This window comes from Hyla sarda, chromosome 3 (assembly GCF_029499605.1).
Source record: "Hyla sarda isolate aHylSar1 chromosome 3, aHylSar1.hap1, whole genome shotgun sequence".
NCBI classification, from domain to species: domain Eukaryota; kingdom Metazoa; phylum Chordata; class Amphibia; order Anura; family Hylidae; genus Hyla; species Hyla sarda.
In genome coordinates, this window is record NC_079191.1 from 16,154,477 (window position 1) to 16,182,383 (window position 27,907).

At 44.9% G+C, this 27,907-nt stretch overlaps 1 protein-coding gene across 1 annotated transcript in view; it reads right to left on the reverse strand.

The window, feature by feature from the left end:
* Nucleotides 1-9,260: 9,260 nt before the first annotated feature.
* Nucleotides 9,261-27,907, reverse strand: part of ELP3 (elongator acetyltransferase complex subunit 3) — a 178,721-nt gene continuing 160,074 nt past the window's right edge. Inside the window, exon 15 of the mRNA XM_056563812.1 lies at nucleotides 9,261-9,636. Coding sequence (XP_056419787.1) covers nucleotides 9,554-9,636 — 83 coding nt within the window. The 3' untranslated portion in view covers nucleotides 9,261-9,553. The remainder of the gene's footprint in view (nucleotides 9,637-27,907) is intronic.

The window sequence follows — 27,907 nt, forward strand, 5'->3', positions numbered from 1 at the left end:
GAGAAAGGAGGACGGGATAGGAGGTCGGGATAGGAGGACGGGATAGGAGGTCGGAATAGGAGGACGGGATAGGAGGTCAAAATAGGAGGACGGGATAGGAGGACTGGATAGGAGGACGGGGGATAGGAGGACGGGATAGGAGGTCAGGATAGGAGGTCGGGATAGGAGCTCAAGATTGGAGGACGGGATAGGAGGTCGGAATAGGATGACGGGATAGGAGGTCAAAATAGGAGGACGGGATAGGAGGACTGGATAGGAGGACGGGGGATAGGAGGACGGGATAGGAGGTCGAGATAGAAGGAGGGGATAGGAGGTCGGGATGTGGGGTCGGGATATGACAACAATATATGAGGACTGGATATGAAGTCAAAAGCTTCCTCCTTTGTTTATTTTCCTCCCCAACAAGGATTAGGAAGGAAAATCCGGGCAACGCCGAGTACTCAGCTAATATATAAATAACTTTTACACAAAATTTCTCACAGGGCCCGTGTGATATAACATAAAATAACATAAAAATATACTTGACAATAAATGGACAATCTATAAAAAGGGAAACCTGTAAGATACAAGAAAAATGTCCAGTGTGTATAGGACACTTCTGAATATACATATAACTGCAATAGTGATTGATCGCAATTCACACTCAATAGCTTCGTGTTCAATAACGCGGTATCTGAATAACTGATGGTACTACGTACCGCTCACCGCTGCTTGAATAATCGCCGTCCACCACTCTGTAAAGGCTCCGCTGATGTATGTAAAAATTGCCGATGTACAGTAAATAATATTGCGACTCTGCCGGAACAGTATACAGCCAAGGTGCCCCAGACCAGGCGCGCGTAGATGGTTAGTGAAAGCGGCGTCTGACGTCACTCAGTCAGCTGTTTCTGCTGCGGCCGGCAGCTCCAGAGTTCCGATGATTTTGAAGCGCTGGAGACATACGGTGGTATGCAAAGTAGTACCTGGCAGGGTACACATATGGAGGCACACACAGTGGTATGCGGTGGTATAGGAAATAGTACCTGGCAGGGTACACAGATGGAGGCACACACAGTGGTATGTGGTGGTATATGAACTAGTACCTGGCAGGGGACACAGATGGAGGTAGCTAGGGTAGTACCTGGCAGGGGACACAGATGGAGGTAGCTGGAATAGTACCTGGCAGGGGACACAGATGGAGGAAGCTGGAATAGTACCTGGCAGGGGACACAGATGGAGGTAGCTGGAATAGTACCTGGCAGGGGACACAGATGGAGGAAGCTGGAATAGTACCTGGCAGGGGACACAGATGGAGGAAGCTGGAATAGTACCTGGCAGGGGACACAGATGGAGGCACACACAGTGGTATGCGGTGGTATAGGAAATAGTACCTGGCAGGGTACACAGATGGAGGTAGCTGGAATAGTACCTGGCAGGGGACACAGATGGAGGAAGCTGGAATAGTACCTGGCAGGGGACACAGATGGAGGAAGCTGGAATAGTACCTGGCAGGGGACACAGATGGAGATAGCTGGGGTGGTACCTGGCAGGGTACACAGATTGAGGAAGCTGGAATAGTACCTGGCAGGGTACACAGATGGAGGAAGCTGGAATAGTACCTGGCAGGGGACACAGATTGAGGAAGCTGGAATAGTACCTGGCAGGGGACACAGATGGAGGAAGCTGGAATAGTACCTGGCAGGGGACACAGATGGAGATAGCTGGGGTGGTACCTGGCAGGGTACACAGATGGAGGAAGCTGGGGTAGTACCTGGCAGGGGACACAGATGGAGGAAGCTGGAATAGTACCTGGCAGGGGACACAGATGGAGGAATCTGGAATAGTACCTGGCAGGGGACACAGATGGAGGAAGCTGGAATAGTACCTGGCAGGGGACACAGATGGAGGCACACACAGTGGTATGCGGTGGTATAGGAAATAGTACCTGGCAGGGTACACAGATGGAGGTAGCTGGAATAGTACCTGGCAGGGGACACAGATGGAGGAAGCTGGAATAGTACCTGGCAGGGGACACAGATGGAGGAAGCTGGAATAGTACCTGGCAGGGGACATAGATGGAGGAAGCTGGAATAGTACCTGGCAGGGGACACAGATGGAGGAAGCTGGAATAGTACCTGGCAGGGTACACAGATGGAGGTAGCTGGAATAGTACCTGGCAGGGTACACAGATGGAGGAAGCTGGAATAGTACCTGGCAGGGGACACAGATGGAGGAAGCTGGAATAGTACCTGGCAGGGGACACAGATGGAGGAAGCTGGAATAGTACCTGGCAGGGGACACAGATGGAGGAAGCTGGAATAGTACCTGGCAGGGGACACAGATGGAGGAAGCTGGAATAGTACCTGGCAGGGGACACAGATGGAGGAAGCTGGAATAGTACCTGGCAGGGGACACAGATGGAGGAAGCTGGAATAGTACCTGGCAGGGGACACAGATGGAGGCACACACAGTGGTATGCGGTGGTAGAGGAAATAGTACCTGGCAGGGTACACAGATGGAGGCACACACAGTGATATGCGGTGGTAGAGGAAATAGTACCTGGCAGGGTACACAGATGGAGGTAGCTGGAATAGTACCTGGCAGGGTACACAGATGGAGGAAGCTGGAATAGTACCTGGCAGGGGACACAGATGGAGGCACACACAGTGGTATGCGGTGGTATAGGAAATAGTACCTGGCAGGGTACACAGATGGAGGTAGCTGGAATAGTACCCTGGCAGGGTACACAGATGGAGGAAGCTGGAATAGTACCTGGCAGGGTACACAGATGGAGATAGCTGGGGTGGTACCTGGCAGGGTACACAGATGGAGGAAGCTGGAATAGTACCTGGCAGGGTATACAGATGGAGGAAGCTGGAATAGTACCTGGCAGGGTACACAGATGGAGGAAGCTGGAATAGTACCTGGCAGGGTACACAGATGGAGGAAGCTGAAATAGTACCTGGCAGGGGACACAGATGGAGGAAGCTGAAATAGTACCTGGCAGGGGACACAGATGGAGGAAGCTGGGGTAGTACCTGGCAGGGTACACAGATGGAGGAAGCTGGAATAGTACCTGGCAGGGGACACAGATGGAGGAAGCTGGACTAGTACCTGGCAGGGGACACAGATGGAGGAAGCTGGAATAGTACCTGGCAGGGGACACAGATGGAGAGAGCTGGAATAGTACCTGGCAGGGGACACAGATGGAGGAAGCTGGAATAGTACCTGGCAGGGTACACAGATGGAGGAAGCTGGAATAGTACCTGGCAGGGGACACAGATGGAGGAAGCTGGAATAGTACCTGGCAGGGGACACAGATGGAGGAAGCTGGAATAGTACCTGGCAGGGGACACAGATGGAGGAAGCTGGAATAGTACCTGGCAGGGGACACAGATGGAGGAAGCTGGACTAGTACCTGGCAGGGGACACAGATGGAGGAAGCTGGAATAGTACCTGGCAGAGGACACAGATGGAGGAAGCTGGAATAGTACCTGGCAGGGGACACAGATGGAGGAAGCTGGAATAGTACCTGGCAGAGGACACAGATGGAGGAAGCTGGAATAGTACCTGGCAGGGTACACAGATGGAGGTAGTTGGAACAGTGTGGCAGCAGGAGCAGAATTTTCAATCTAATAGCGGTCAGATAATAATCCAGGTAAAGTCCTAAATAAAAAGTCCTTCCTTAGCACCTTGTTCAGACAGGGTAGGTAGGCCAAACGCATTTCGGGGCATGGACAAGTGTGTACTAGCCCCTTCCTCAGTGGCTTTCTAAAGATTTCTATGAAAATGTGACTCATGCTCCCTTTTTTTGTGTGTGTGTTTTTTTCATTACTACCTACTACTTGATTTTCATGCATAGACTAATATATATACCATACACTGTTACTATAGGTTGCCTTATGTTACAGACCATCAGATGCACGAAAAACAAGTAGTAGATAGTAATGAAAAAACACACAAAAAACACAAAAAAAGGGAGCATGAGTCATATTTTAATATATAACAACATAAGGTGGCAGTCCATGATCCCACATAGTTCAGTGTACCATAGAGCCAAGGGCCCATTTGGCCCTCTATTTTAGAAGTCAATGGTTCATTACAGAGTCAACGATTCATTTATAAATACCAGATGCACGCGACCTTTTTATCGAATGTTTATTAACAGTTTTAGCTTATAGTAATTTTTGCATTTTTAACAGTCACGTGTGCATTTTTAGATGCTAATTACCCCATTTGTGCATATGTTTTCTAGTAAATTGTTGTTGATCTGAGGAAGATGTGAGTGTGCGCAGAAACGCGTTGTCCTGTATCATTCTGACTTTTTGAATAAAAGCCAGACCTGTGTAACGTTTGGTGTACGTTGAAATTCTTCCATCTCTGTATGCGGTAACGCTCTCAAGAACCCCTCCATTTTGCATGTTCTCTTTTGCTACACTTTCTCCGTCGTACCGTCGGGATCACGGATAAGAAGGGGGTCAGAGCAGCAAACTGTCTTCCATTACTCCCGCACACCCTTAAAGGGGTACTCCGCCCCTAGACATCTTATCCCCTATCGAAAGGATAGGTGATAAGATGTCAGATCGCGGGGGTCCCGCCGCTGGGGACCCCCGGGATTTTGGCTGCAGCACCCACCTGTTGCGGCTTCTGGAAACGCTGGAGGCTTCAGCTCCCGACCACGGTGACAGGAGATCGTGACGTCACGACTCCGCCCCCGTGTGACGTCACGCCCCGCCTCTCAATGCAAGTCTATGGGAGGGGGCGAGACGCCCCCTCCCATAGACTTGCATTGAGAGGGCGGGGCGTGACGTCACACGGGGGCGGAGTTGTGACGTCACAATCTCCCTTCACCGTGGTCGCGAGGTGTTAGGATGAGAGACTCCAGCGCTGCCGGAAGCCGCAACAGGTGGGTGCTGCAGCCGAGATCCCGGGGGTCCCCAGCGGGGGGGACCCCCGCGATGTGACATCTTATCACCTATCCTTTCGATAGGGGATAAGATGTCTAGGGGCGGAGTACCCCTTTAAACCTTCTGGTACAAGGTGTACTTGCCTCCACAGAGGGTCAGTATGACACCTTGGGTGTTAGTGGTTGGCATTTGCAGTGTTTCTCTATCCCATCTGTTTCTCAATACTACGCAAGGGAGCGCCCCGTATTTTTTCCCTGTTTTTCTTCCTCCTACTACGCAACTGAAATAAGTTTGTATTGATAGTGTCCAGGATGTGTGCAGGTATTCTCACCCTCATGAGGGGTTAAAGGATTACTATTATTCTGGCTGGCATCAGTATACGGTAAAACTAGAATTGCAATCCCATTGCTCAAGACTAGCACCGAAACTCACGTGATCAGACAGACTGCCTGATCTCCCATCCGGGAAGTCCAATGCAAGTCTATGGGACTTCCAGGATGGGAAGTCAGACAGTCTGTCGATGCTAGTCTTGGCAACAAAATTACACTTTAAGTTTCACCGTACCCTTTAAGCTGACTTTACATTTCAAATAGCCGTCAGCCAAATACAGTGACCCCACGACCTGTGATGGCCCCGACATACAATAATTTCAACATACGATGGCCTCTCAGAGGCGTTGAAGGCAGCATCAACATACGATGCTTTTGTATGTCGCGGCCATCGCAATAACGGCTATCCGGCAGCGCAGACTGCTTCAGCTGACACCGGATAGCCGTTTAAGGTGCCCCGTGTGCTCTGGTGATGGTCACTCACCTGTCCCCGACGTTTCAGACCGTTTTCTTCGGGCTCCGCTGCATCGCCATTGCTCTCCATCGTCATCACGTTGATGGGCACGCAGTCCCCTCATCCAATAGGAGCGGCAAGAAACCCCAGGGACACGGCGACAGCAATGGAGGGCGACATTCAGGGCAGCGGTGACGGGTACGGAGCGGCGGGGACAGGTGAGTATACCTTCCATTTTTCATTTTCACGGACCACTGTTCCAAAAATCTGTCAGACCTCTGTGGGGCGTAAATGCTCACTATACCCCTTATTACATTATGTGAGGGGTGTAGTTTCCAAAATGGGGTCACATGTGGGGGGGGGAGGGGGTCCATTGTTCTGACACTATGGGGTCTTTGTAAACACACGTGGCCTTCAATTCCGGACATATTTTCTCTTCAAATGCCAATGGTGCTCCTTCTCTTCTGAGCATTGTAGTTCGCCCGCAGAGCACTTTACATCCACACATGGGGTATGTTCTTACTCAGAAGAAATGGGGTTACAAATTTTGGGGGGCTTTTTTCCTATTGTCCCTTGTGAAAATGAAAAATTTAGGGTAACACCAGCATTTTAGTGAAATTTTTTTTTTTCCATTTTTCCATCCAACTTTGAAGAATTTACATTAAACACCTGTGGGGTGTTAAGGCTTACTATACCCCTTGTTATGTTCCGTGAGGGGTGTAGTTTCCAAAATGGGGTCACATGTGGGTATTTCTTTTTTTGCGTTTATGTCAGAACAGCTGTAAAATCAGCCACCCCTGTGCAAATCACCAATTTAGGCCTCAAATGTACATGGTGCGCTCTCACTCCTGAGCCTTGTTGTGCTTCCGCAGAGCATTTTATGCCCACATATGGGGTATTTTCGTACTCAGGAGAAATTGCATTACAAATGTTGGGGGTCTTTTTTTCCTTTTAACGCTTGTGAAAATAAAAAAGTAAGGCCACCAGCATGTTCGTGTAAAAAAATTTTTTTTTTTTTTACACTAACATGCTGGTGTAGCCCCCAACTTTTTCCTTTTCATAAGGGGTAAAAGGAGAAAAATCCCCCCAAAATTTGTAGTGCAATTTCTCCCGAGTACGGAAATACCCCATATGTGGCCCTAAACTGTTTCCTTGAAATACGACAGGGCTTCGAATTGAAAGAGCTCCATGCGCATTTGAGGACTACATAGGGATTGCATAGGGGTGGACATAGGAGTATTCTACGCCAGTGATTCCCAAACAGGGTGCCTCCAGCTGTTGCTAAACTCCCAGCATGCCTGGACAGTCAGTGGCTGTCCGGAAATGCTGGGAGTTATTGTTTTGCAACAGCTGGAGGCTCCATTTTGGAAACACTGCCACACAATATGTTTTTCATTTTTATTGGGGGGGGGGGGGGGGGGGACAGTGTAAGGGGTGTATAAGTAGTGTTTTACCCTTTATTATAGGTTAGTGTAGTGTAGTGGTTTTAGGGTACATTCGCACTGGCGTGTTACGGTGAGTTTCCTGCTAGGAGTTTGCGCTGCGGCGAAAAAGTTGCCGCAGCCCAAACTTGAAGCAGGAAACTTGTAAACCTGCCTGTTTGAATGTACCCTGTACGTTCACATGGGGGGGACAAACCTCCAGCTGTTTCAAAACTACAACTCCAAGCATGTACTGACAGACCGTGCATGCTGGGAGTTGTACTTTTGCAACAGCTGGAGGCACACTGGTTGGAAAACCTTCAGTTAGGTTCTGTTACCTAACTCAGTATTTTCCAACCAGTGTGCCTCCAGCTGTTGCAAAACTACAACTCCCAGCATGTACTGATCACCAAAGGGCATGCTGGGAGATGTAGTTATGCAACAGTTGGAGGTACGCAACTACAACTCCCAGCATGCCGAGACAACTGTTTGCTATTTGGGCATGCTGGGATTTGCAGTTTTGCAACAACTGGAGGGCTACAGTTTTAGAGAACACTGCAAACAGCTGTGTGGGCATGCTAGGAGTAGTAGTTTTGCAAGTTCTGGAGGGATACAGTTTAGAGACCACTGTATAGTGGTCTCAAACTGTAGCCCTCCAGCTGTTGCAAAACTACATATTCCAGCATGCCTAAACAGCTGTCTGGGCATGCTGGGATTTGTAATTTTGCAACATCTGGAGGGCTACAATTAAGAGACCACTGTATAGTGGTCTCAAACTGTACCCTACAGTAGGATCCAGCCGCACGACATCGCCGCCCGCCAATCTCAGTCGCCCACTGCCTCCGGATGGGTAAGTGGATCTTCGGCGCCCGGTCCCCGCCTATTGTGGGTGGGGAAATCGAAAGTTAACCCCCCTGCCCCCGATCTGCTATTGGTCTTCGCTTCTTGCGACCAATAGCAGGCATAGGAGGGGTGGCACCCCTGCCACCTCACTCCTATCCCTTCAGGGGGATCGTAGTTGTCTTAGACAACTGCGATCCCCATTATATTCCGGGTCACCGGGTCACCATAGACCCCTAATGACCCGGGTCTAATGACCCCCTGGGCGTTTGCACGGGGTGCCTGCTGAATGATTTCAGCAGGCATTCCGGTCCGATCCCCGCGCGGCAGGGGCCGGAATTCTCCATGACGTACGCGTACGTCATGGGTCCTTAAGTACCAGAGTGTCATGACGAAGGGTCCTTAAGGGGTTAAAGGTTTTTTTTTTTTTGTTTTTATATATATATTTTTTTTAAATCAACTGGTGCCAGAAAGTTAAACAAATTTGTAAATTACTTTTATTTAAAAATCTTAATCCTTCCAGTACTTATCAGCTTCTGTACATTGCACAGGAAGTTCTTTTCTTTTTGAATTTCCTTTCTGTCTGACCACAGTGCTCTCTGCTGACACCTCTGTCCATTTTAGGAACTGTCCAGAGCAGGAGAAAATCCCCATAGAAAACCTTTCCTTTTCCCGGACAGTTCCTGACATGGACAGAGGTGTCAGCAGAGAGCACTGTGGTCAGACTGAAAGGAAATTCAAAAATGAAAGAACTTCATGTGCAACATATAGCAGCTGATAAGTACTGGAAGGATAAAGATTTTTTTTTTTTTTTTTTATAGAAGTAATTTACAAATCTATTTAACTTTCTGGCACCAGGTGATTTAAAAAATAATGTTTTCCAGAGAAGTACTGTACTTCTTTAAGAATAATGTTGTGCTGTGGTTGGGATATTTGGGGAGGGGATAAAAAAAACAACACAACCACATACCTAGTTACAGTTCCCCACAGCTCCCAATTACCTCTGTCTTGTCCAGTCCAGCATTTCAGGGGCATTTTTCCATGTTATGGAAACACAGACAGGTGCTCCGAACGTTGGAGCTGGCAGCACGTGACGTTATGCCCCTCCCCCTCAATGCAGGTCTATGGAAGGGGGCGTGACTACGTCACGCCCCCTCCCATAGACTTGCATTGAGGGGGCAGGGCTTGATGGCATGAGGGGGCGGGACTATGATGTCACGAGCTCCCAGCTCCAGCATTTGGAAGAGTTTGTTCCAAACACTGAGCAGCGGAGTGCCCCTTTAACACAGGGTCCTGTATTTACTTCTCCAAAAGAAGAAAGTCATTCTTTATAGGATAGCGCTGCGCGTTTATTGGCATATAAATAAGATAATGGATAGCTACCTTATAGCAGCAGAAACAGCATTAAAAAAATGCAGAGGACTGAAGGGTCCAAACAGGTTGGAGCAATATAGTTCATGTACCGGTAACCAAAAAGAACTACACGAAAAGGTCTCCGGATGTTCCGGCACAATGTGATGGAACATCTTACGTGATAAACCCGTTCCGTCTTATTTCCTTTACGGCTGTGTTGATGTCAGTAAATACACACGAATGGTTCTTCAGTCTCACAGACTCTCAGCCCTAAGTCCAGTCAAGTCTCTTCACCATGTACGGCCCCTCCAGTTCATATCCGATCTTTCTGTAGTAGTTTCTAGTGCCGACCCCTAAAGAACAAGTGACAGGTTAGCAGCTGTGTAACAATGAGTTTTCCTATAAACATGGACAGAACCAGTGATACGTAAACAAAAATAACAAATGGAAAGAATTTATTCACATTTGAAACCTATAAAAAAAAAAAACATTATATATATATAATCTAATTAAAAGTGAGACACTGTGTACATACATTACATTACTTATCCTGTACTGATCCTGAGTTATATCCTGTATTATACAGAGCAGTACTCTCTATTCTGCTGGTGAGGTCACTGTGTACATACATTACATTACTTATCCTGTACTGATCCTGAGTTATATCCTGTATTATACTCCAGAGCTGTACTCATTATTCTGCTGGTGAGGTCACTGTGTACATACATTACATTACTTATCCTGTACTGATCCTGAGTTATATCCTGTATTATACAGAGCAGTACTCTCTATTCTGCTGGTGAGGTCACTGTGTACATACATTACATTACTTATCCTATACTGATCCTGAGTTATATCCTGTATTATACTCCAGAGCTGTACTCACTATTCTGCTGGTGAGGTCACTGTGTACATACATTACATTACTTATCCTATACTGATCCTGAGTTATATCCTGTATTATACAGAGCAGTACTCTCTATTCTGCTGGTGAGGTCACTGTGTACATACATTACATTACTTATCCTGTACTGATCCTGAGTTATATCCTGTATTATACTCCAGAGCTGTACTCACTATTCTGCTGGTGAGGTCACTGTGTACATACATTACATTACTTATCCTGTACTGATCCTGAGTTATATCCTGTATTATACTCCAGAGCTGCACTCACTATTCTGCTGGTGAGGTCACTGTGTACATACATTACATTACTTATCCTGTACTGATCCTGAGTTATATCCTGTATTATACTCCAGAGCTGTTCTTACTATTCTGCTGGTGAGGTCACTATGTACATACATTACATTACTTATCCTGTACTGATCCTGAGTTATATCCTGTATTATACTCCAGAGCTGTACTCACTATTCTGCTGGTGAGGTCACTGTGTACATACATTACATTACTTATCCTGTACTGATCCTGAGTTATATCCTGTATTATACTCCAGAGCTGTACTCACTATTCTGCTGGTGAGGTCACTGTGTACATACATTACATTACTTATCCTGTACTGATCCTGAGTTATATCCTATATTATACTCCAGAGCTGTACTCACTATTCTGCTGGTGGAGTCACTGTGTACATACATTACATTACTTATCCTGTACTGATCCTGAGTTATATCCTGTATTATACTCCAGAGCTGTACTCACTATTCTGCTGGTGGAGTCACTGTGTACATACATTACATTACTTATCCTGTACTGATCCTGAGTTATATATCAGACAGGAGGCTCATATCTTGCATTAAACCTTTCTTTTTAATGCCCATAGCAGAAAATTACAGAGAATTTATTTCATTAACATTAGAAAAAAAATTATTAAAACTACAACTCCCAGCAGCCCCTGGAATCCCCTCCCCTGGGGCGGAGACCCTATATAAGGGGCTGGACCTCCTCTTCCTCTTTCTTTCTGCTCATGGCAGCTAGTTAAGTATAACAATTTTATCTTCATTGTTTTTCATATAGAGATTTCCTTTATTGTTCTTTCATTGTACCAGGTTACTGGTGTGTGGGGACCCTTTCAAGTGTCCCTATTTCTCCAGTTGTCCTGGTTTTGTTTTTTCCAATTCATTCTATATATTTCTATATATTCTACATATTTATATATACTGTCCTATATTTTCTATTAATTGTATTTCAGTGTTCTTATTATTTTCCTTTTCAGTCTCTACATTCCCCTTTTGTGTTTTCACTGTTCCCGGTTCTGATACTCCGGGTCCTCTCTCCTGTCAGGCGCCATTTACCCTATTTTCGCGCCGTCTTCTTCGGCTTCTTTTCACCGCTCTCGTCCTTTTCGCGGGCTCTGCAGCGTTCGGGGGGCGTGTCCGAGTGACGCGTTCCTTGCGACGCGCCTCCGCTGAGTCCGTGCGTCCTATCACAGAAGATCTAGCCGTAGTCTCGCGAGACTACGGCTGTGAGCTCTACTTGCTGAGATCCTCTCACCGTCGCCAGTGTTGTGCGAGCGGTGAGAGGAGCGCCAGCATTTTAGGTATAGATCCCATTGCGATATCTAAGATAGTTTATTGCTAGATTCTTTACTGTCTCATTCAGTTAGGCTACTTGTAACTTCCCCTTATTTACACTGACATCTATAAGATGGCTGGAGATAATTCTACTCCATTTTCTACCCATGTTAATGAGGCTATTGACATTGAAGCCTTTCAAATAATGTCCGCTTCCCAAATTCAGGACTTGATTACCAAGTCCATTCAGGCAGCTCTGGCTGCTAATGTACGTTCTGACCCCTCTTTACCCTCTACCTCTACTGAGCCAGTTAAGGGTAAAGTGACACAAAAACGTAAACATGTGAACGTACACTACGACTCCCCGGCAGGGGAAGTTTATAATGTGCCCCAGGCAGGACCCGAACCGGCCTGCCGCACCCCGCATTCTCAGTGACCTCCCTCGACCCTTGGGCCCCAAGGAGAATGACAAAAAAGGGCTGAAGTCCGCCAGGCGTATAAAACCGGACTCATACAACACGTCCAACGACGAGTCATCCGGCGAGTCGGGCACGGCTCAAGCCACGGACTCTGACTCTGATAATGAAGATGCAGGGTTTCAGGTTGATTGTAATGATGCCGAACCTGAAGTGTCCAGTGAGGCGATTTTAGATGCTCAGGGACAACCACTTTTCAACCCTGATGAGATCATACATCCTCGCTCAGGTGACTGGGCGCCGCTACCACACGTAGCTCAGTACATAGAGCATTGGACTAGACGGTCATTAGACCGCACAAACAGGAACAAACTCAGGGCGGAATGCCCTAGGCCCTATGTGGCCAAGAAGGTGGCGGTCACCCCGGAGATAGACCCGGTCCTCCTTAAGTACCTGACCCGGGCTGGCAAATATTCCAAGAAGGGTATTGAACGGTCCTTCAAATTAATACAGGATCACATACTAGATCTGCTTGGACCGCTCACAAAGATTCTTAATCTATCTGAGCAGGCAGTCTCAGCTGACCAACCGGTAGACTTGTCACAACTTAGAGGTTGGGCCCAGCGTGCGATATGCATGCTGGGCAGCGCAAACACGGCGTGCTCTACCGAACGTCGCCGTTCGATTTTAATGAAGCTGGAACACCAGCTCAGTCATTTAGCGGAGAATGAGCCCGGACCCTCCGCGGAAGGTCTCCTCTTCGGAGAAGATCCCATTAAGAACATTAATAAGGTGGTCAGCCTATTTTCCAGCCTAGATAAGGCGCAGACCTCACTAAAGAAAACGGGCCAAACTACCAAGGTTTTTGGCAAGGCCGGTAGAGGCCGATCTGCCGGCCGCTCAACCCCTTATAGGCCCTATGTTAGAGCTGCGCATCAACAGTTTGCTCCCGCTCAACAACAGTATACCATGCCTGTGGCCCAGCCGGCTCCTTTCTTTCCCCCTCGAGGACGCCCCTGGAGAGGACGTGGAGGCCGCGGATTTCCTAGGTCTCGTCCACTGACCGGTGAGTACACACACAATTTCCATTCCACACACAATGGTGGGGGGCAGACTGATGTATTTTACCCACGTCTGGTCCATGATTACGGCAGACGTGTGGATCCTCAATACGGTAGCAGGCTACCAGATAGAGTTCCAATCTCTCCCCGTACTGAATTTTATACCTCCACCCATTCAGTTTTCCGCTCAAAACATAGTACTCATAGACAACGAGCTCCGGGAGCTCCTGTCCAAACAGGCGGTGATAGAGGTAAACCCCTTGTCCCCCGGTTTTGTAAGCAACCTCTTCTTGGTAAAGAAGAAGGATGGCGGTTATCGCCCGGTGATAAATCTAAGAGATTTAAACCAGCACGGCATATATCAGGGGGGTACGGCTTATCATCTACCTGGACCATCTGCTGATCATGGCACGTTCCAGAACGCAGGCCCTGTTACACAAACAATGGGCGGTTTCTCTGATGGAGGACTTAGGATTCCTCATCAACCACAAGAAATCTGTGCTGACTCCCTCACAAGAGCTAGAATTCCTAGGTTTCCTAGTGGATACCAAACGTGCCGTTCTGATGCTACCAACCTCCAAATTAGCTCTGATTCGGAAGGAAATCAGAACGACTTTGCGCAGGGGTCTAGTGTCCCTGAGGATGATTGCACGCATAGTCGGCCTATTATCAGCCTCGATTCAAGCTATCTTCCCGGCCCCACTTCATTATCGGGCCCTTCAACGACTCAAGAACCTTCACATACGCCAGGGTCTCCGCTATGCGGACGAAGTTACCCTTTGCCCGGAGGCAGTGGAGGAATTACACTGGTGGCTGCGCCATGCCGTCGAATGGAACGGCAAGACTATATTCAATTCCTGCCCGGACATCATAATAGAGTCCGATGCGAGCCGCCAAGGCTGGGGGGGCTCGTTGCGGGCACAATACCACAGGAGGGAGATGGTCCGTAGAGGAGTCTCTCCTCCACATCAATGCACTGGAACTTTTGGCAGCGTTCTTCGCTATCAAGAGTTTTCTCCCTCACAATACCAATTGCTGCGTTCTTTTACACATGGACAATGTGGCTGCGGTTGAATATGTCAACCGCCTTGGGGGGACGAGGTCCAGGGTACTGGCAGACATTGCATCCGAATTCTGGCACTTTTGCTTGTCCCGGGACATCATTCCTATTGCGGAATATCTTCCCTGTGTGTCCAACACAGTGGCAGACTGGAATTCTCGTTATTTGAGGGATTCCAGCGATTGGACATTAGACCGTTCTATTTTTCGGGTTTTGTGGAATCTTTGGGGTCCCTTACACACGGACCTCTTCGCATCTCGCCTCAATCGACAACTGCCTCGCTTTTACAGCTGGAGGCCGGACCCGGAGGCATCCGCAGTGGACGCATTCTGCCAGATCTGGTCACGGGGTACACACTATGCGTTCCCCCCATTCAATACGATCTCCAGATTCCTTCTCCAAGTACTGAGTCAGAAGGCGACGGTGGTCTTGATCACCCCTTGGTGGCCGACAAAACCGTGGTTTCCCCTTCTCCTAGGGATGACAATCAACTTTCCTCGGCTGATTCCCCAGTCGCCTCACCTTCTCATGAACCCTACCATGGGTCCTCATCCGTTGATTTTGGAGGGCAACCTTCCACTCCTTGCGTGGTTGGTTTCGGGATCCTGGACACCGGTGGTGACCTTTCACAGTCGGCTAGAGACCTCCTTGCCTTGGCCTGGGCCCCAGGGACTAGATCGGCATATCGATCGGCCTGGGCTTTGTGGGTTCGTTGGTGTGATCGACGGCAAGTTGATGCCGTTCAAGCACCTGTTTCAGTGATAGTGAACTACCTTGCGGACTCTTTTGAGTCTGGAAAATCGTATAGTTCACTTAACGTGTACAGATCCGCCATATCGGCATACCATTGCCCGGTGGACGCATTACCAGTTGGCAAACATCCTTTGGTATGTAGGCTCTTAAGGGGAGTAAAATATAAGCGTCCTCCCTGTCCTAGATACCAGTCTACTTGGGATGTCTCCCGGGTGTTAGAACTGTTTTCATCCTGGGCGGACAATGATGCACTCTCCTTAAAATTTTTATCCCTCAAAATTACTACCCCTTTTATGTTTAGTGTCTATTAAACGGGTGTCGGATGTTAAAGCGTTGGATATCTCCAAGGAGTACGCTTTTCTGTGGTTCGCAGAACTAAGACAGGACTTCACTCCGTCTTCTATCCCTTTTTTCCGGATCACCCGCGCCTGTGTGTAGTACGCTGTCTACAAACGTATGAGGTGCGGACCACGCCTCTGCGATCCGAGTCTCACAATCAATTATTGTTATCGTATGTCAAGACTCATCTTCCGGTATCCTCGGCTACTTTGGCCAGGTGGGTCAGATCAGTCATGGAAATGGCTGGGATTGACATTTCTCTCTTTGGTGCCCACTCTTCTAGAGGGGCTATGGCCACCAAAGTGGTTACTTCAGGAGGTTCGCTTTCGGACCTTTTGTTGGCCGCCGATTGGTCGTCCGAGACAACTTTTCGGCAGTTTTATTTTAGGCCACAAGAACACGTTTCTGTATCTGTACTCTGACATGTCTGTTCTTCTGTCTTTAGCTTTAAAATTGCAAGATATGAACCTCCTGTCTGATATATAAATCGAGATTTTCCTAGCTAACGTGACGGAAAATATAAGTTATATGAAGACAGGAGGCGAGTATCTTTCCTCCCGACCCCACCCTGTCATGGTGTTCCTTTCTCGTTTCAGGATATTGAAGAACGGGACTTCCTTCTACACGGAAGAATCTGAGGAGACCCTGAGTTACAGTGGTTATGCTTTTCTGTTCCAGTTCGAACACAGTTCACGGAGACCCAGTTGGCCCTGACGACCAGGTTCCAGTTGAAACACAGTTGCTGGGGGCCCAGTTGGCCCTGTCGTCTAGTTCCGGAGATGGAATTAGTTTGCCGTCGGAGTGTATCCGGGGTATAAAGATGCCGTGCACTGTTCCGAAGTTCGCACGAAAGAAAGAGGAAGAGGAGGTTCAGCCAGCCCCTTATATAGGGTCTCCGTCCCAGGGGAGGGGATTCCAGGGGCTGCTGGGAGTTGTAGTTTTAATAAATTTTTTCTAATGTTAATTAAATAAATTCTCTGTAATGTTCTGCTATGGGCATTAAAAAGAAAGGTTTAATGCAAGATACTCGCCTCCTGTCTTCATATAACTTATATTTTCCGTCACGTTAGCTAGGAAAATCTCGATTTATATCCTGTATTATACCCCAGAGCTGTACTCACTATTCTGCTGGTGAGGTCACTGTGCACATACATTACATTACTTATCCTGTACTGATCCTGAGTTATATCCTGTATTATACCCCAGAGCTGTACTCACTATTCTGCTGGTGAGATCACTGTGTACTTACATTACATTACTTATCCTGTACTGATCCTGAGTTATATCCTGTATTATACTCCAGAGCTGCACTCACTATTCTGCTGGTGAGGTCACTGTGTACATACATTACATTACTTATCCTGTACTGATCCTGAGTTATATCCTGTATTATACTCCAGAGCTGCACTCACTATTCTGCTGGTGAGGTCACTGTGTACATACATTACATTACTTATCCTGTACTGATCCTGAGTTATATCCTGTATTATACCCCAGAGCTGTACTCACTATTCTGCTGGTGGGGTCACTGTGTACATACATTACATTACTTATCCTATACTGATCCTGAGTTATATCCTGTATTATACTCCAGAGCTGTACTCACTATTCTGCTGGTGGGGTCACTGTGTACATACATTACATTACTCATCCTATACTGATCCTGAGTTATATCCCGTATTATACTCCAGAGCTGCACTCACTATTCTGCTGGTGAGGTCACTGTGTACATACATTACATTACTTATCCTGTACTGATCCCGAGTTATATCCTGTATTGTACTCCAGACTTGCACTCACTATTCTGCTGGTGGATTTACTGTGTACATACATTACAGCTCAGATTTATGAGATTTGACAGTACCTACATATAAAGATTTTTTGTAACAGTAATTTACATGATACATTTTCTAGACACTGAATAGATGGTGTAAAATGCAGAAGAAGGGAATGGACATGATAATATAGATCTAATGAATACAATTCCCACAAATCACATGTATAACACGGCCCGTTCTCAGTGCCACCACTTTGTGCCCATCTACGGGTAATGTAGTGGAAGCAACAGAAACCTTTAAAGAAACCTTGAATTTCCATTACAGCATAAAAGCTCTCGTCTTCCAGTCTGAATAACATACCTGATATTACTGAACACAGGAAATTAGCGTCTCACTTCTTTCCCCTCATTTGCATCGGTAGATTCTATTCTGGAGGAGATGCTATTCTAACTAAGTAAAGGGTTAAGGATGAATACAAGAATGGAAGAGTCTGAGGGCCAGAAGGTCAAAGCAACAAAATGGGCAACGTCTGATTGTTCTCAAGCAGGAACTTCACAACTAATGTCTGCAGTGGACTGAAACGTGTCCCTATTGGTTTGGTGACCCCTTTACCATGTTGTCTATTGGTTTGGTGACCCCTTTACCATGTTGTCTATTGGTTTGGTGACCCCTTTACCATGTTGTCTATTGGTTTGGTGACCCCTTTACCATGCTGTCTATTGGTTTGGTGACCCCTTTACCATGTTGTCTATTGGTTTGGTGACTCCTTTACCATGTTGTCTATTGGTTTGGTGACTCCTTTACCATGTTGTCTATTGGTTTGGTGACCCCTTTAGCATGTTGTCTATTGGTTTGGTGACTCCTTTACCATGTTGTCTATTGGTTTGGTGACCCCTTTACCATGTTGTCTATTGGTTTGGTGACCCCTTTACCATGCTGTCTATTGGTTTGGTGACCCCTTTACCATGTTGTCTATTGGTTTGGTGACTCCTTTACCATGTTGTCTATTGGTTTGGTGACCCCTTTACCATGTTGTCTATTGGTTTGGTGACTCCTTTACCATGTTGTCTATTGGTTTGGTGACCCCTTTACCATGTTGTCTATTGGTTTGGTGACCCCTTTACCATGCTGTCTATTGGTTTGGTGACCCCTTTACCATGTTGTCTATTGGTTTGGTGACTCCTTTACCATGTTGTCTATTGGTTTGGTGACCCCTTTACCATGTTGTCTATTGGTTTGGTGACCCCTTTACCATGTTGTCTATTGGTTTGGTGACCCTTTACCATGTTGTCTATTGATTTGGTGACCCCTTTACCATGTTGTCTATTGGTTTGGTGACCCCTTTACCATGTTGTCTATTGGTTTGGTGACCCCTTTACCATGTTGTCTATTGGTTTGGTGACCCATTACCAAGTTGTCTATTGGTTTGGTGACCCTTTACCATGTTGTCTATTGGTTTGGTGTTACCATGTTGTCTATTGGTTTGTGTTACCATGTTGTTTATTGGTTTGGTGTTACCATGTTGTCTATTGGTTCACTGACCCTTTACCATGCTGTCTATTGGTTTGGTGTTACCATGTTGTCTATTGGTTTGGTGTTACCATGTTGTCTATTGGTTTGGTGTTACCATGGTGTCTATTGGTTTGGTGTTACCATGTTGTCTATTGGTTTGGTGAACCTTTATCTTGCTGTCTATTGGTTTGGTGTTACCATGTTGTCTATGGTTGTCTATTGGTTTGGTGTTACCATGTTGTCTATTGGTTAAGTGTTACCATGTTGTCTATTGGTTTGGTGACCCTTTACAATATTTTCTATTGGTTTGGTGATCCTTTACCATGTTGTCTATTGGTTTGGTGTTACCATGTTGTCTATTGGTTTGGTGTTACCATGTTGTCTATTGGTTTGGTGTTACCATGTTGTCTATTGGTTTGGTGTTACCATGTTGTCTATTGGTTTGGTGACCCTTTACCATGTTGTCTATTGTTTGGTTTTACCATGTTGTCTATTGTTTTTGTTTTACCATGTTGTCTATTGGTTAGGTGACCCTTTACCATGTTGTCTATTGTTTTGGTTTTACCATGTTGTCTATTGGTTTGGTGACCCTTTACCATGTTGTCTATTGTTTTGGTTTTATCATGTTGTCTATTGGTTTGGTGACCCTTTATCATGTTGTCTATTGGTTTGGTGTTACCATGTTGTCTATTGGTTTGCTGATATTTTACGATGTTGCCATAAGGTGTTGACTCAAAAGACATTATTAAATATAATCTTGCCTGGAGATGAAATTGGTCGCCAGATTATTGGCTGTTGCAGGGAAAATGTATCATTACACACCAGCCAAACATAATAATACTGATAATGTGGTGCATGGAGGAGCCAGGTTCTACAGAGTAGCTCACAGTTTTTTATTTTTCAAAGGAAGTCCAGAAGTGGTGGATCTCCATCTATGACACCCATATAGCGCTTACAGTACATGTTCTGTTTTTCTTTTCAGCAGTTCCTTTTCTTACCCTGTAGGAGGGCCAGCTGCTTATCTGAATGCCTCTAACCCAATACAAGCCTTAATGAAACATGAAAAGGTTCAGAAACCCTTAACCCCTTAAAGGACCGAGCATTTTTCAGTTTTTTCCTCCTAAATTTTTTCAAAAATCATAACCCCTTCAATTTTGCACCTAAATATCCATATGAGGGCTTATTTTTTGCGCCACCAATTCTACTTTGTAATGCCATCAGTCTTTTTACCCAAAAATCTACGGCCAAACAAAAAAAAAAAAAATCACTGTGCGACAAAATTGAAGAAAAAAAAAAAGACAATTTTGTAAATTTTGGGGGCTTCCATTTCTACGCAGTACATTTTTTGTAAAAAAGACACATTCTCTTTATTCTTTAGGGCCATACGATTAAAATGATCCCCTACTTATATAGGTTTGATATTGTCGTACATCTGAAAAAATCATAACTACATGCAGGAAAATGAATACGTTTAAAATTGTCATCTTCTGACCCCTATAACTTTTATTTTTCCGGGTAATGGGCAGTATGAGGGCTCATTTATATCCTGTATTATACTGAGGGCTCATCTCTTGTGCCGTGATCGGACGTTGTTAGCGGTACCAATTTTGTATTGATCAGACTTTTTGATCGCTTTTATTCTTTTTTTTCCTGATCTAAAAAGTGACCAAAAATAAGCTATTTTGGAATTTTTTTGCGCGTACGCCATTGACCGCACGGTTTAATTAATGATATATTTTTTTATATGGAATTTGGGAAAAGGGGGGGTGATTACAACTTTGAATAAGGGAGGGGTTAATGGTGTTTTTTTTTAAAACTTTTTATTCACCTTTTTTTTTTTTTTTTTTTTAACACTTTTTGTCCATCATTAGATTCCTCATACAGATCAATGTGGTGTCACAGAACCACATTGATCTGTGTGCTCTGCGCTAGATTGATAAAGCCTGTTCCTGGTCCGGAGGAAGGCATTAGTGTATGCCGAAACGCGTTGTCCCTGCCATACCAATAAAGACTTTATTGTTCTGTGCTACTCGAGTCCTTCTTTCCGGAACAAAAACTGAGCAGCGCCTCACCCAACAGTTTTTTTTTTTTTTTAACCATATTACTCCTTCCACGGCTTCCAATAGTGCATCCATCTGACATCAGATTTGGCATTTATTTGATGCAATAAGAAGTCAGAGTTCTGTGCGTAACTGGGTCATACGATGGCGATGATTTCAGTGGATAATGTCGGAAACAGTGCTGTGTATATGGCCCAAGGCGCACTGTGCTCAGCCTGTGAAAAAGGGAATGTGTGTCACACCTGCTGGGAAAGCCACACAAGTCTAATGAGACCCAGCGTACACATGTCGCAACCCGCAACTGACGTGGAGTCCTCAATATCTCCATTTATGGCTTTATCCTTCTCTGAATCCTCTGGATTTACAGTCGACAGTCGGCTCCTTAAACCACTAAGTGTGAAATGACTTATTACGATGTAATCAGCTCAACAACATCTTTGCTTACATCCTGCTGTTGTGTATATACAGATATTGCCGGGTAGAGGAAAGTGAAGATTTTATATTTTATTATATTTATAGAACAGCATTTTTTCCAAAAAAGAAGTTACCAGTCTCCTTGTCCATGAACACTAACAATTCCAGTCTGGTCTTCTCTTATATAGGATAAATAATAAGAACCAATGTATTAACTTAAAGGGGTACTCCAGGAAAAAAAAACTATTTTTTATTTTTATATCATCCGGCTCCAGAAAGTTAAACAGATTTGTAAATTACAATTACAATTACAAATACAAAATGTACAAAAAATAAAGTTGCAACAGCACTCTAGGTAAAAAAACGGAGGCTCTCAGCGCACCTTTTGATCAAAAGGTGCGCTAAGAGCCTCCATTTTTTTACCTAGAGTGCTGTTGCAACTTTATTTTTTGTACATTTTGTATTTGCCACAGCAGCGGGCACCTGTGTATTAGGTTGTTGTGCCGGTTATTTTTCCTTTTGTTTTAGATTTGTAAATTACTTCTATTAAAAAAATCCTAAACCTTTCAATAATTATCAGCTGCTGAAGTTGAGTTGTTGTTTTCTGTCTGGCAATAGTGCTCTCTGCTGACATCTCTGCTTGTCTCGGGAACTGCACAGAGTAGAAGAGGTTTGCTATGGGGATTTGGGCGGTTCCCGAGACACGTGTCATCCGAGAGCACTTAGACAGAAAAGAACAACTCAACTTCAGAAGCTCATAAGTACTGAAAGGATGAAGATTTTTTTATAGAAGTAATTTACAAATCTGTTTAACTTTCTGGAGCCAGTTGATATATATAAAAAAAGTTTTTTCCTGGATAACCCCTTTAAAGGAGTACTCCGGTGGATAACTTTTTATTTATTTGTTTTATATTTTTTTATGAACTGGTGCCAGAAAGTTAAACAGATTTGTTAATGACTTCTATTTAAAAATCTTAATCCTTCCAGTACTTATTAGCAGCTGTATGCTACAGAGGAAATTCTTTTTTGTCTTGTCCCCAGTGCTCTCTGCTGACACCTCTGTCCGCGTCAGGAACTGTCCAGAGCGGCATAGGTTTTCTATGGGGATTTTCACCTGCGCTGGACAGTTCCTGACACGGACAGAGGTGTCAGCAGAGAGCACTGTGGTCAAGACAAAAAAAAGAAATAAAAAAAGAAAAGAATTTCCTCTGTAGCATACAGCCGTTAATAAGTACTGGAAGGGTAAAGATTTTTTAATAGAAGTAATTTACAAATCTGCTTAACTTTCTGGCACCAGTTGATTTAAAAAAAAAAAAATGTTTTCCACCGGAGTACCCCTTTAAAACCAGTTAAACTATAATGCCTGAGATGCTGGGGGGACACAAGAGAAAAAAAAAAAAGAAATCCTCTACAATCTCAAGAAGACTTGACGGAATAATCTTTCAAGATGAAATTTCTAAGACTATTTTTTTCCAATTTGTCTAGGGTAAGTGTATGGTGGTGGTCTTTGAGTTACAGACCCTTAAATGAAATACATCATTTCCTTGAGACATGACAGTCAGTGGAGAACACAAATCTTGACAAGTAAATGAAGATAATCAATGGTGCGTGGTCTTGGGGCTTCGTCTAGACATTGATGACAACCATACGGCGTACGATAAAAATGGCTGAAGGATGGTTTCCGAAAGAACCTTTAAAAGTTACCAAACTAAACTCAAAGTGTAATTTGCTGAAAGTTACATACAGGTGAAACTCGAAAAATTCGAATATCGTGCAAAAGTCCATTGTATTTCAGTAATGAAACTTACAAGGAAAGGAAGCATGAAAAGCTCCAAAATCTCCTGGTAGACGGAGGCGTTGACCCTGGACTTAAAGGGGTACTCCGCTGCTCGGCGTTTGGAACAAACTGTTCCGAGCGCTGGAGCCGGGAGCTCGTGACGCCATGCCCCCTCAATGCAAGTCTATGGGACTCAATGCCCCCTCAATGCCGTCACGCCCCCTCCCATAGACTTGCATTGAGGGGGAGGGGCATGACATAATGTGGGCGGGGGGGGGGGGGGGCGCTTTGGGGTTTTCATGAGCTGTAAGCCATAATCATCACAATTATGACAAATCACGGCTTGAACTATCTCGCTTTGCATGTAATGAGTTTCTCTCATATATTAGTTTCACCTTTTAAGTTGCATTACTGAAATAAATTAAAGGGGTATTCCGGGCAAAAACATTTTATCCCCTATTCAAGGAATAGGGGATAAGATGTCTGATTGCGGGGGGCCCGCTGCTGAGATCCCCGCGATCTCCCTGCAGCACCCGCATTCTATGCGGGTGCCGAATCTCCAGTTTCGGAAACCTCCGGCGTCACGCCCCCTCCCATAGACATGAATGGAGGGGGCATGGCGTGACGTCACGTCCCCAGTCTTGGAAACCCGGAGGTTTGCGAAACTGGAGATTCATGAATGGAGGCGGTGTGGCGTGACGAACCTAACCAAAAATAACCTAAACAAACATTAACAAAATGAGAAGCTAACCAAAAAATCACCTAAACACAAACCTAACCAAAATGAGAACCTTACCAAAAATCACCCTAAACAAACCTAACCAAAAATCACCTAAACACAAACCTTACCAAAATGAGAACCTTACCAAAAATCACCCTAAACAAACCTAACCAAAAATCACCTAAAAACACAAACCTTACCAAAATGAGAACCTTACCAAAAATCACCCTAAACAAACCTAACCAAAAATCACCTAAACACAAACCTTACCAAAATGAGAACCTTACCAAAAATCACCCTAAACAAACCTAACCAAAAATCACCTAAACACAAACCTTACCAAAATGAGAACCTTACCAAAAATCACCCTAAACAAACCTAACCAAAAATCACCTAAACACAAACCTAACCAAAATGAGAACCTTACCAAAAATCACCCTAAACAAACCTAACCAAAAATCACCTAAACACAAACCTTACCAAAATGAGAACCTTACCAAAAATAACCCAAATGGAACCAGATGATAACGGATAGAAGCACTTATGAGCACTCTTATCCTACATTTTCACTATAATCACTACTCCCTAACCATACTGTACCCCGACAAACTAAGGCTGGGTTCACACTACGTTTTTGCCATACTGTTTTCAATCCGTTTTTCTAAAGAAAACCGTATGGCAAAAAAACGGATGGAACAGTATGGAAAAAAGTAAACCGTATACGTTTTTAAACAGTATACTGTTTTTAAAAGTGCATACAGTTCCGTCAGTTTTTATAGAAAAAAAACCCCATACGTTTTTGAAAATTTTGTCCATTTTTAATGGGAGGGGTCTTGGGTGGGGACTTTAGGATTCAAATGCGCATGTGCAAAGTGAAAACGTATACGTTTTTCCCGTATGGAACCGTATACATGTGCGTTTCCCATTGACGTCCATGTTAAAAAAAAAACGAATGCGGTTGCAGTACGGTTTTTAAACCGGAGACAAAATTGTGGTCAACCACAGTTTTGACTCCGGTTTAAAAACCGTACTGCAACCGCATACGTTTTTTTTAACATGGACGTCAATGGGAAACGCACATGTATACGGTTCCATACGGGAAAAACGTATACGTTTTCACTTTGCACATGCGCATTTGAATCCTAAAGTCCCCACCCAAGACCCCTCCCATTAAAAATGGACAAAATTTTCAAAAACGTATGGGTTTTTTTTCTATAAAAACTGATGGAACTGTATGCACTTTTAAAAACAGTATACTGTTTAAAAACACATACGGTTTACTTTTTTCCATACTGTTCCATCCGTTTTTTTGCCATATGGTTTTCTTTACAAAACGGATTGAAAACAGTATGGCAAAAACGTAGTGTGAACCCAGCCTAACATGGTTGGCCTAAAGGGAATTGAGCAGCTCAATACAAAACCTCCGCTAATCAGGAGCAGCCTTTATCTACTACGATCAATTATGGAGGTAATTCTAGATTTCCCTTTAAATGTTCCACGCTTTACCAGGTGGATGACCTAAAATGTCTCACTATTCGGTGTTTTTCCGTCTCCTCCGGTAAGTATTGTAAATATTTCCTCCACTTGGCAAAGAAGGATTCCTAATCGCCAACAGCAGTTCCCTATGAAGTACTGAGTGGAGCTCCACAAGGATCTCTGGAAGGGTCGGAATATTTGGGAAAAGCCAATGCCGCAGAAGGCATTGTATAGTAACTAACATTAATAAGTGTCTACTCTTGTTTAGTTTGCCCCTATCAGGAGGATTGGCTGCATGTAATGGAATTAATATAGCTACGGAGAGATGGCTAGACATTTACCCCATATTGTTTTTAATAAATCTCGTAACTCCATCCAAAGCTGTAACACTCGAGGACATTCCCAAAATACAGTGCCAGAGGTCAGCACCGGCTTGTTGACATACAGGGCACTGAGTAAGATATGGGAGAGGAGGAGGGGTACCTTTCCATTTGAATGTGTATGTAGCCTTGTGTCAAATTCTCCAATGTATTTCCTTAAAGGGGTACTCTGGTGAAAAACATTTTTTTTTTTTTTTTTTTTAAATCAACTGGTGCCAGAAAGTTAAACAGATTTGTAAATGATTTCTATTAAAAATCTTTACCCCTCCAGTACTTTTTAGCAGCTGCATGCTACAGAGGAAATTCTTTTCTTTTTAAATTTCTTTTTTGTCTTGTCCACAGCGCTCTCTGCTGACACCTGATGCCCGTATTAGGAACTGTCCAGAGCAGGACAAAATCCATACATGTCTGTAACAGGTAGAGCAGCTTGGGAAAGCTTATTTTTATGAACTGCACTCTTCCCATCAGAGACAATGGAAGAGAGCGCCACTTATCTAGTTCTTTTTCTATTTTAGAAATAAGAGGGGGGGGGGGGGGGTTGGTGGCAATTTAAAGGGGTATTTCAGGATTTTTTTTCTATTTGACTGCTACAGGAGCTGTAAAGTTAGTGTAGTTCATAATATAGTGTCTGTGTGACGGTTTTCTCACGATTCTTTTGTGATTTTCATCCCAATATTTATTTTTAACAGCATACAAAATGACTGTTGTCTCAGATTTTTCCCAGGTTGCAATGCGGCCAAGACCTGACATCACTAGTCAGTTGATGACAGGGAGCCTTTCTGCTTCAATCGGGTGGAGCGATCGCTTGGTGGGAGAGAGATCAATCTGCAACTAATGCAACAGCTGTAGGCACCCTGATTGAAAACCACTGGTCTTTTGAATGGATGCAGCTCATTAATGTTTCAATGGGTGGGGTGGCTGATGTGTGGGAGGGAGGAAAATGAAATTGTGGGATTTGTAGTCAAAAAAAGAAAACTGAAACCGGAAATACCAGTTAACATAAAGCTAACCACAGTGTTATGGTAATCTCACAACATAGCCATTTAGCCCCAAGACAAGTGCAGATCCTTCCAAAGCATGTCCATTACTGCCTTCCAGGTACGTACTAAAATCACCTAATGGTGGATAACCCCTTTAAGGTATACAAGGACAGTGGGGTCCGGCCCAATTTAACACCCAGATATGTGATGTAGTGCCTGGCCACCTGAACAGAAGAGCCTCACCTCCCCGCTCCTCACAGTCAGGTCAGTGCGGCTTGGACTACACTTTCAGAGACGCTGTGCGGCTGGACGTTTCTCTACGCCATCACGCATTGGAGTTGGTTGCTATGGAAACGGTATTGCGGTATGCTAAAAATTCATATCAATAAAGAAAAAAACACACCGGTATTCGGTATGAACCGGAATACCGCCCAGCACTAACCATATGTGAACTTTAGTTAGTAGATAACTTTATAAGGAGATAATCCAACTGTGACCATGACTGATGGGAATGAGAAAAATGGGTAAACGCCATCTCAGTAGGCTTATGATGTCTCCAGGAATCATAGAGACCCGTTGACTGCGTAAGGGATTGCAAACGAAGCTCAGGGTGGGAAGAAATAACCGGGTCACCCCTACTATCTTCAGATATTTGCAGCGCAGTATTAAAGTCCCCACCCACCACAATGTTCTGTGTCTGATCCCCTTGAATGCGAGCTGTCTATCAAAAAAATGCAGTTTTCCCCGACTGGGGCCATAAACATTATAGATGCTAAACAAGAGTTCCTCTAATATCCCATGTTGCAATATACCCTCAGTATCCTCCCAATGAGAGTGCATAGCCTGGGTCAATCGTTTACGAAATAGAATGAATACACCTCCCTTCAGGGCCACTGCTGGCGATCCCAGGACTGTGCCCACCCACATCTTATTAAAGGGGTACTCCGCTGCTCAGGGTTTGGAACAAACTGTTCATAACGCTGGAGCCGGGAGCTTGTGACATCATAGCCCCGCGCCCTCATGACTTCATGCCCCCTCAATGCAAGTCTATGGGAGGGGGCGTGACGGTCGTCACGCCCCCTCCCATAGATTTGCATTGAGGGGGCGTGGCATCATGAGGGGCGGGGCTATGATCTCACAAGTTCCCGGCTCCAGCGTTATGAACAGTTTGTTCCAAACGCTGAGCAGCAAAGTCCTCCAGCAATAGGTGCTTCTCCTGGAGCAGCGCTACATCCGCTCTCAATTTCTGAAGATGTCGGAGCACCATGGAGCGCTTTTCCAAGAGAACGCAAGCCTTTAACGTTCCAAGTAATCACTTTCATAATATAACAAGAGTAATAAAAATGGTGTTAATGCAGATCAATACGCATTCAGTATGGGCAGCGAAAAACAGTAGGAGGGCATAATATCTTAGAGGAAGATCAGT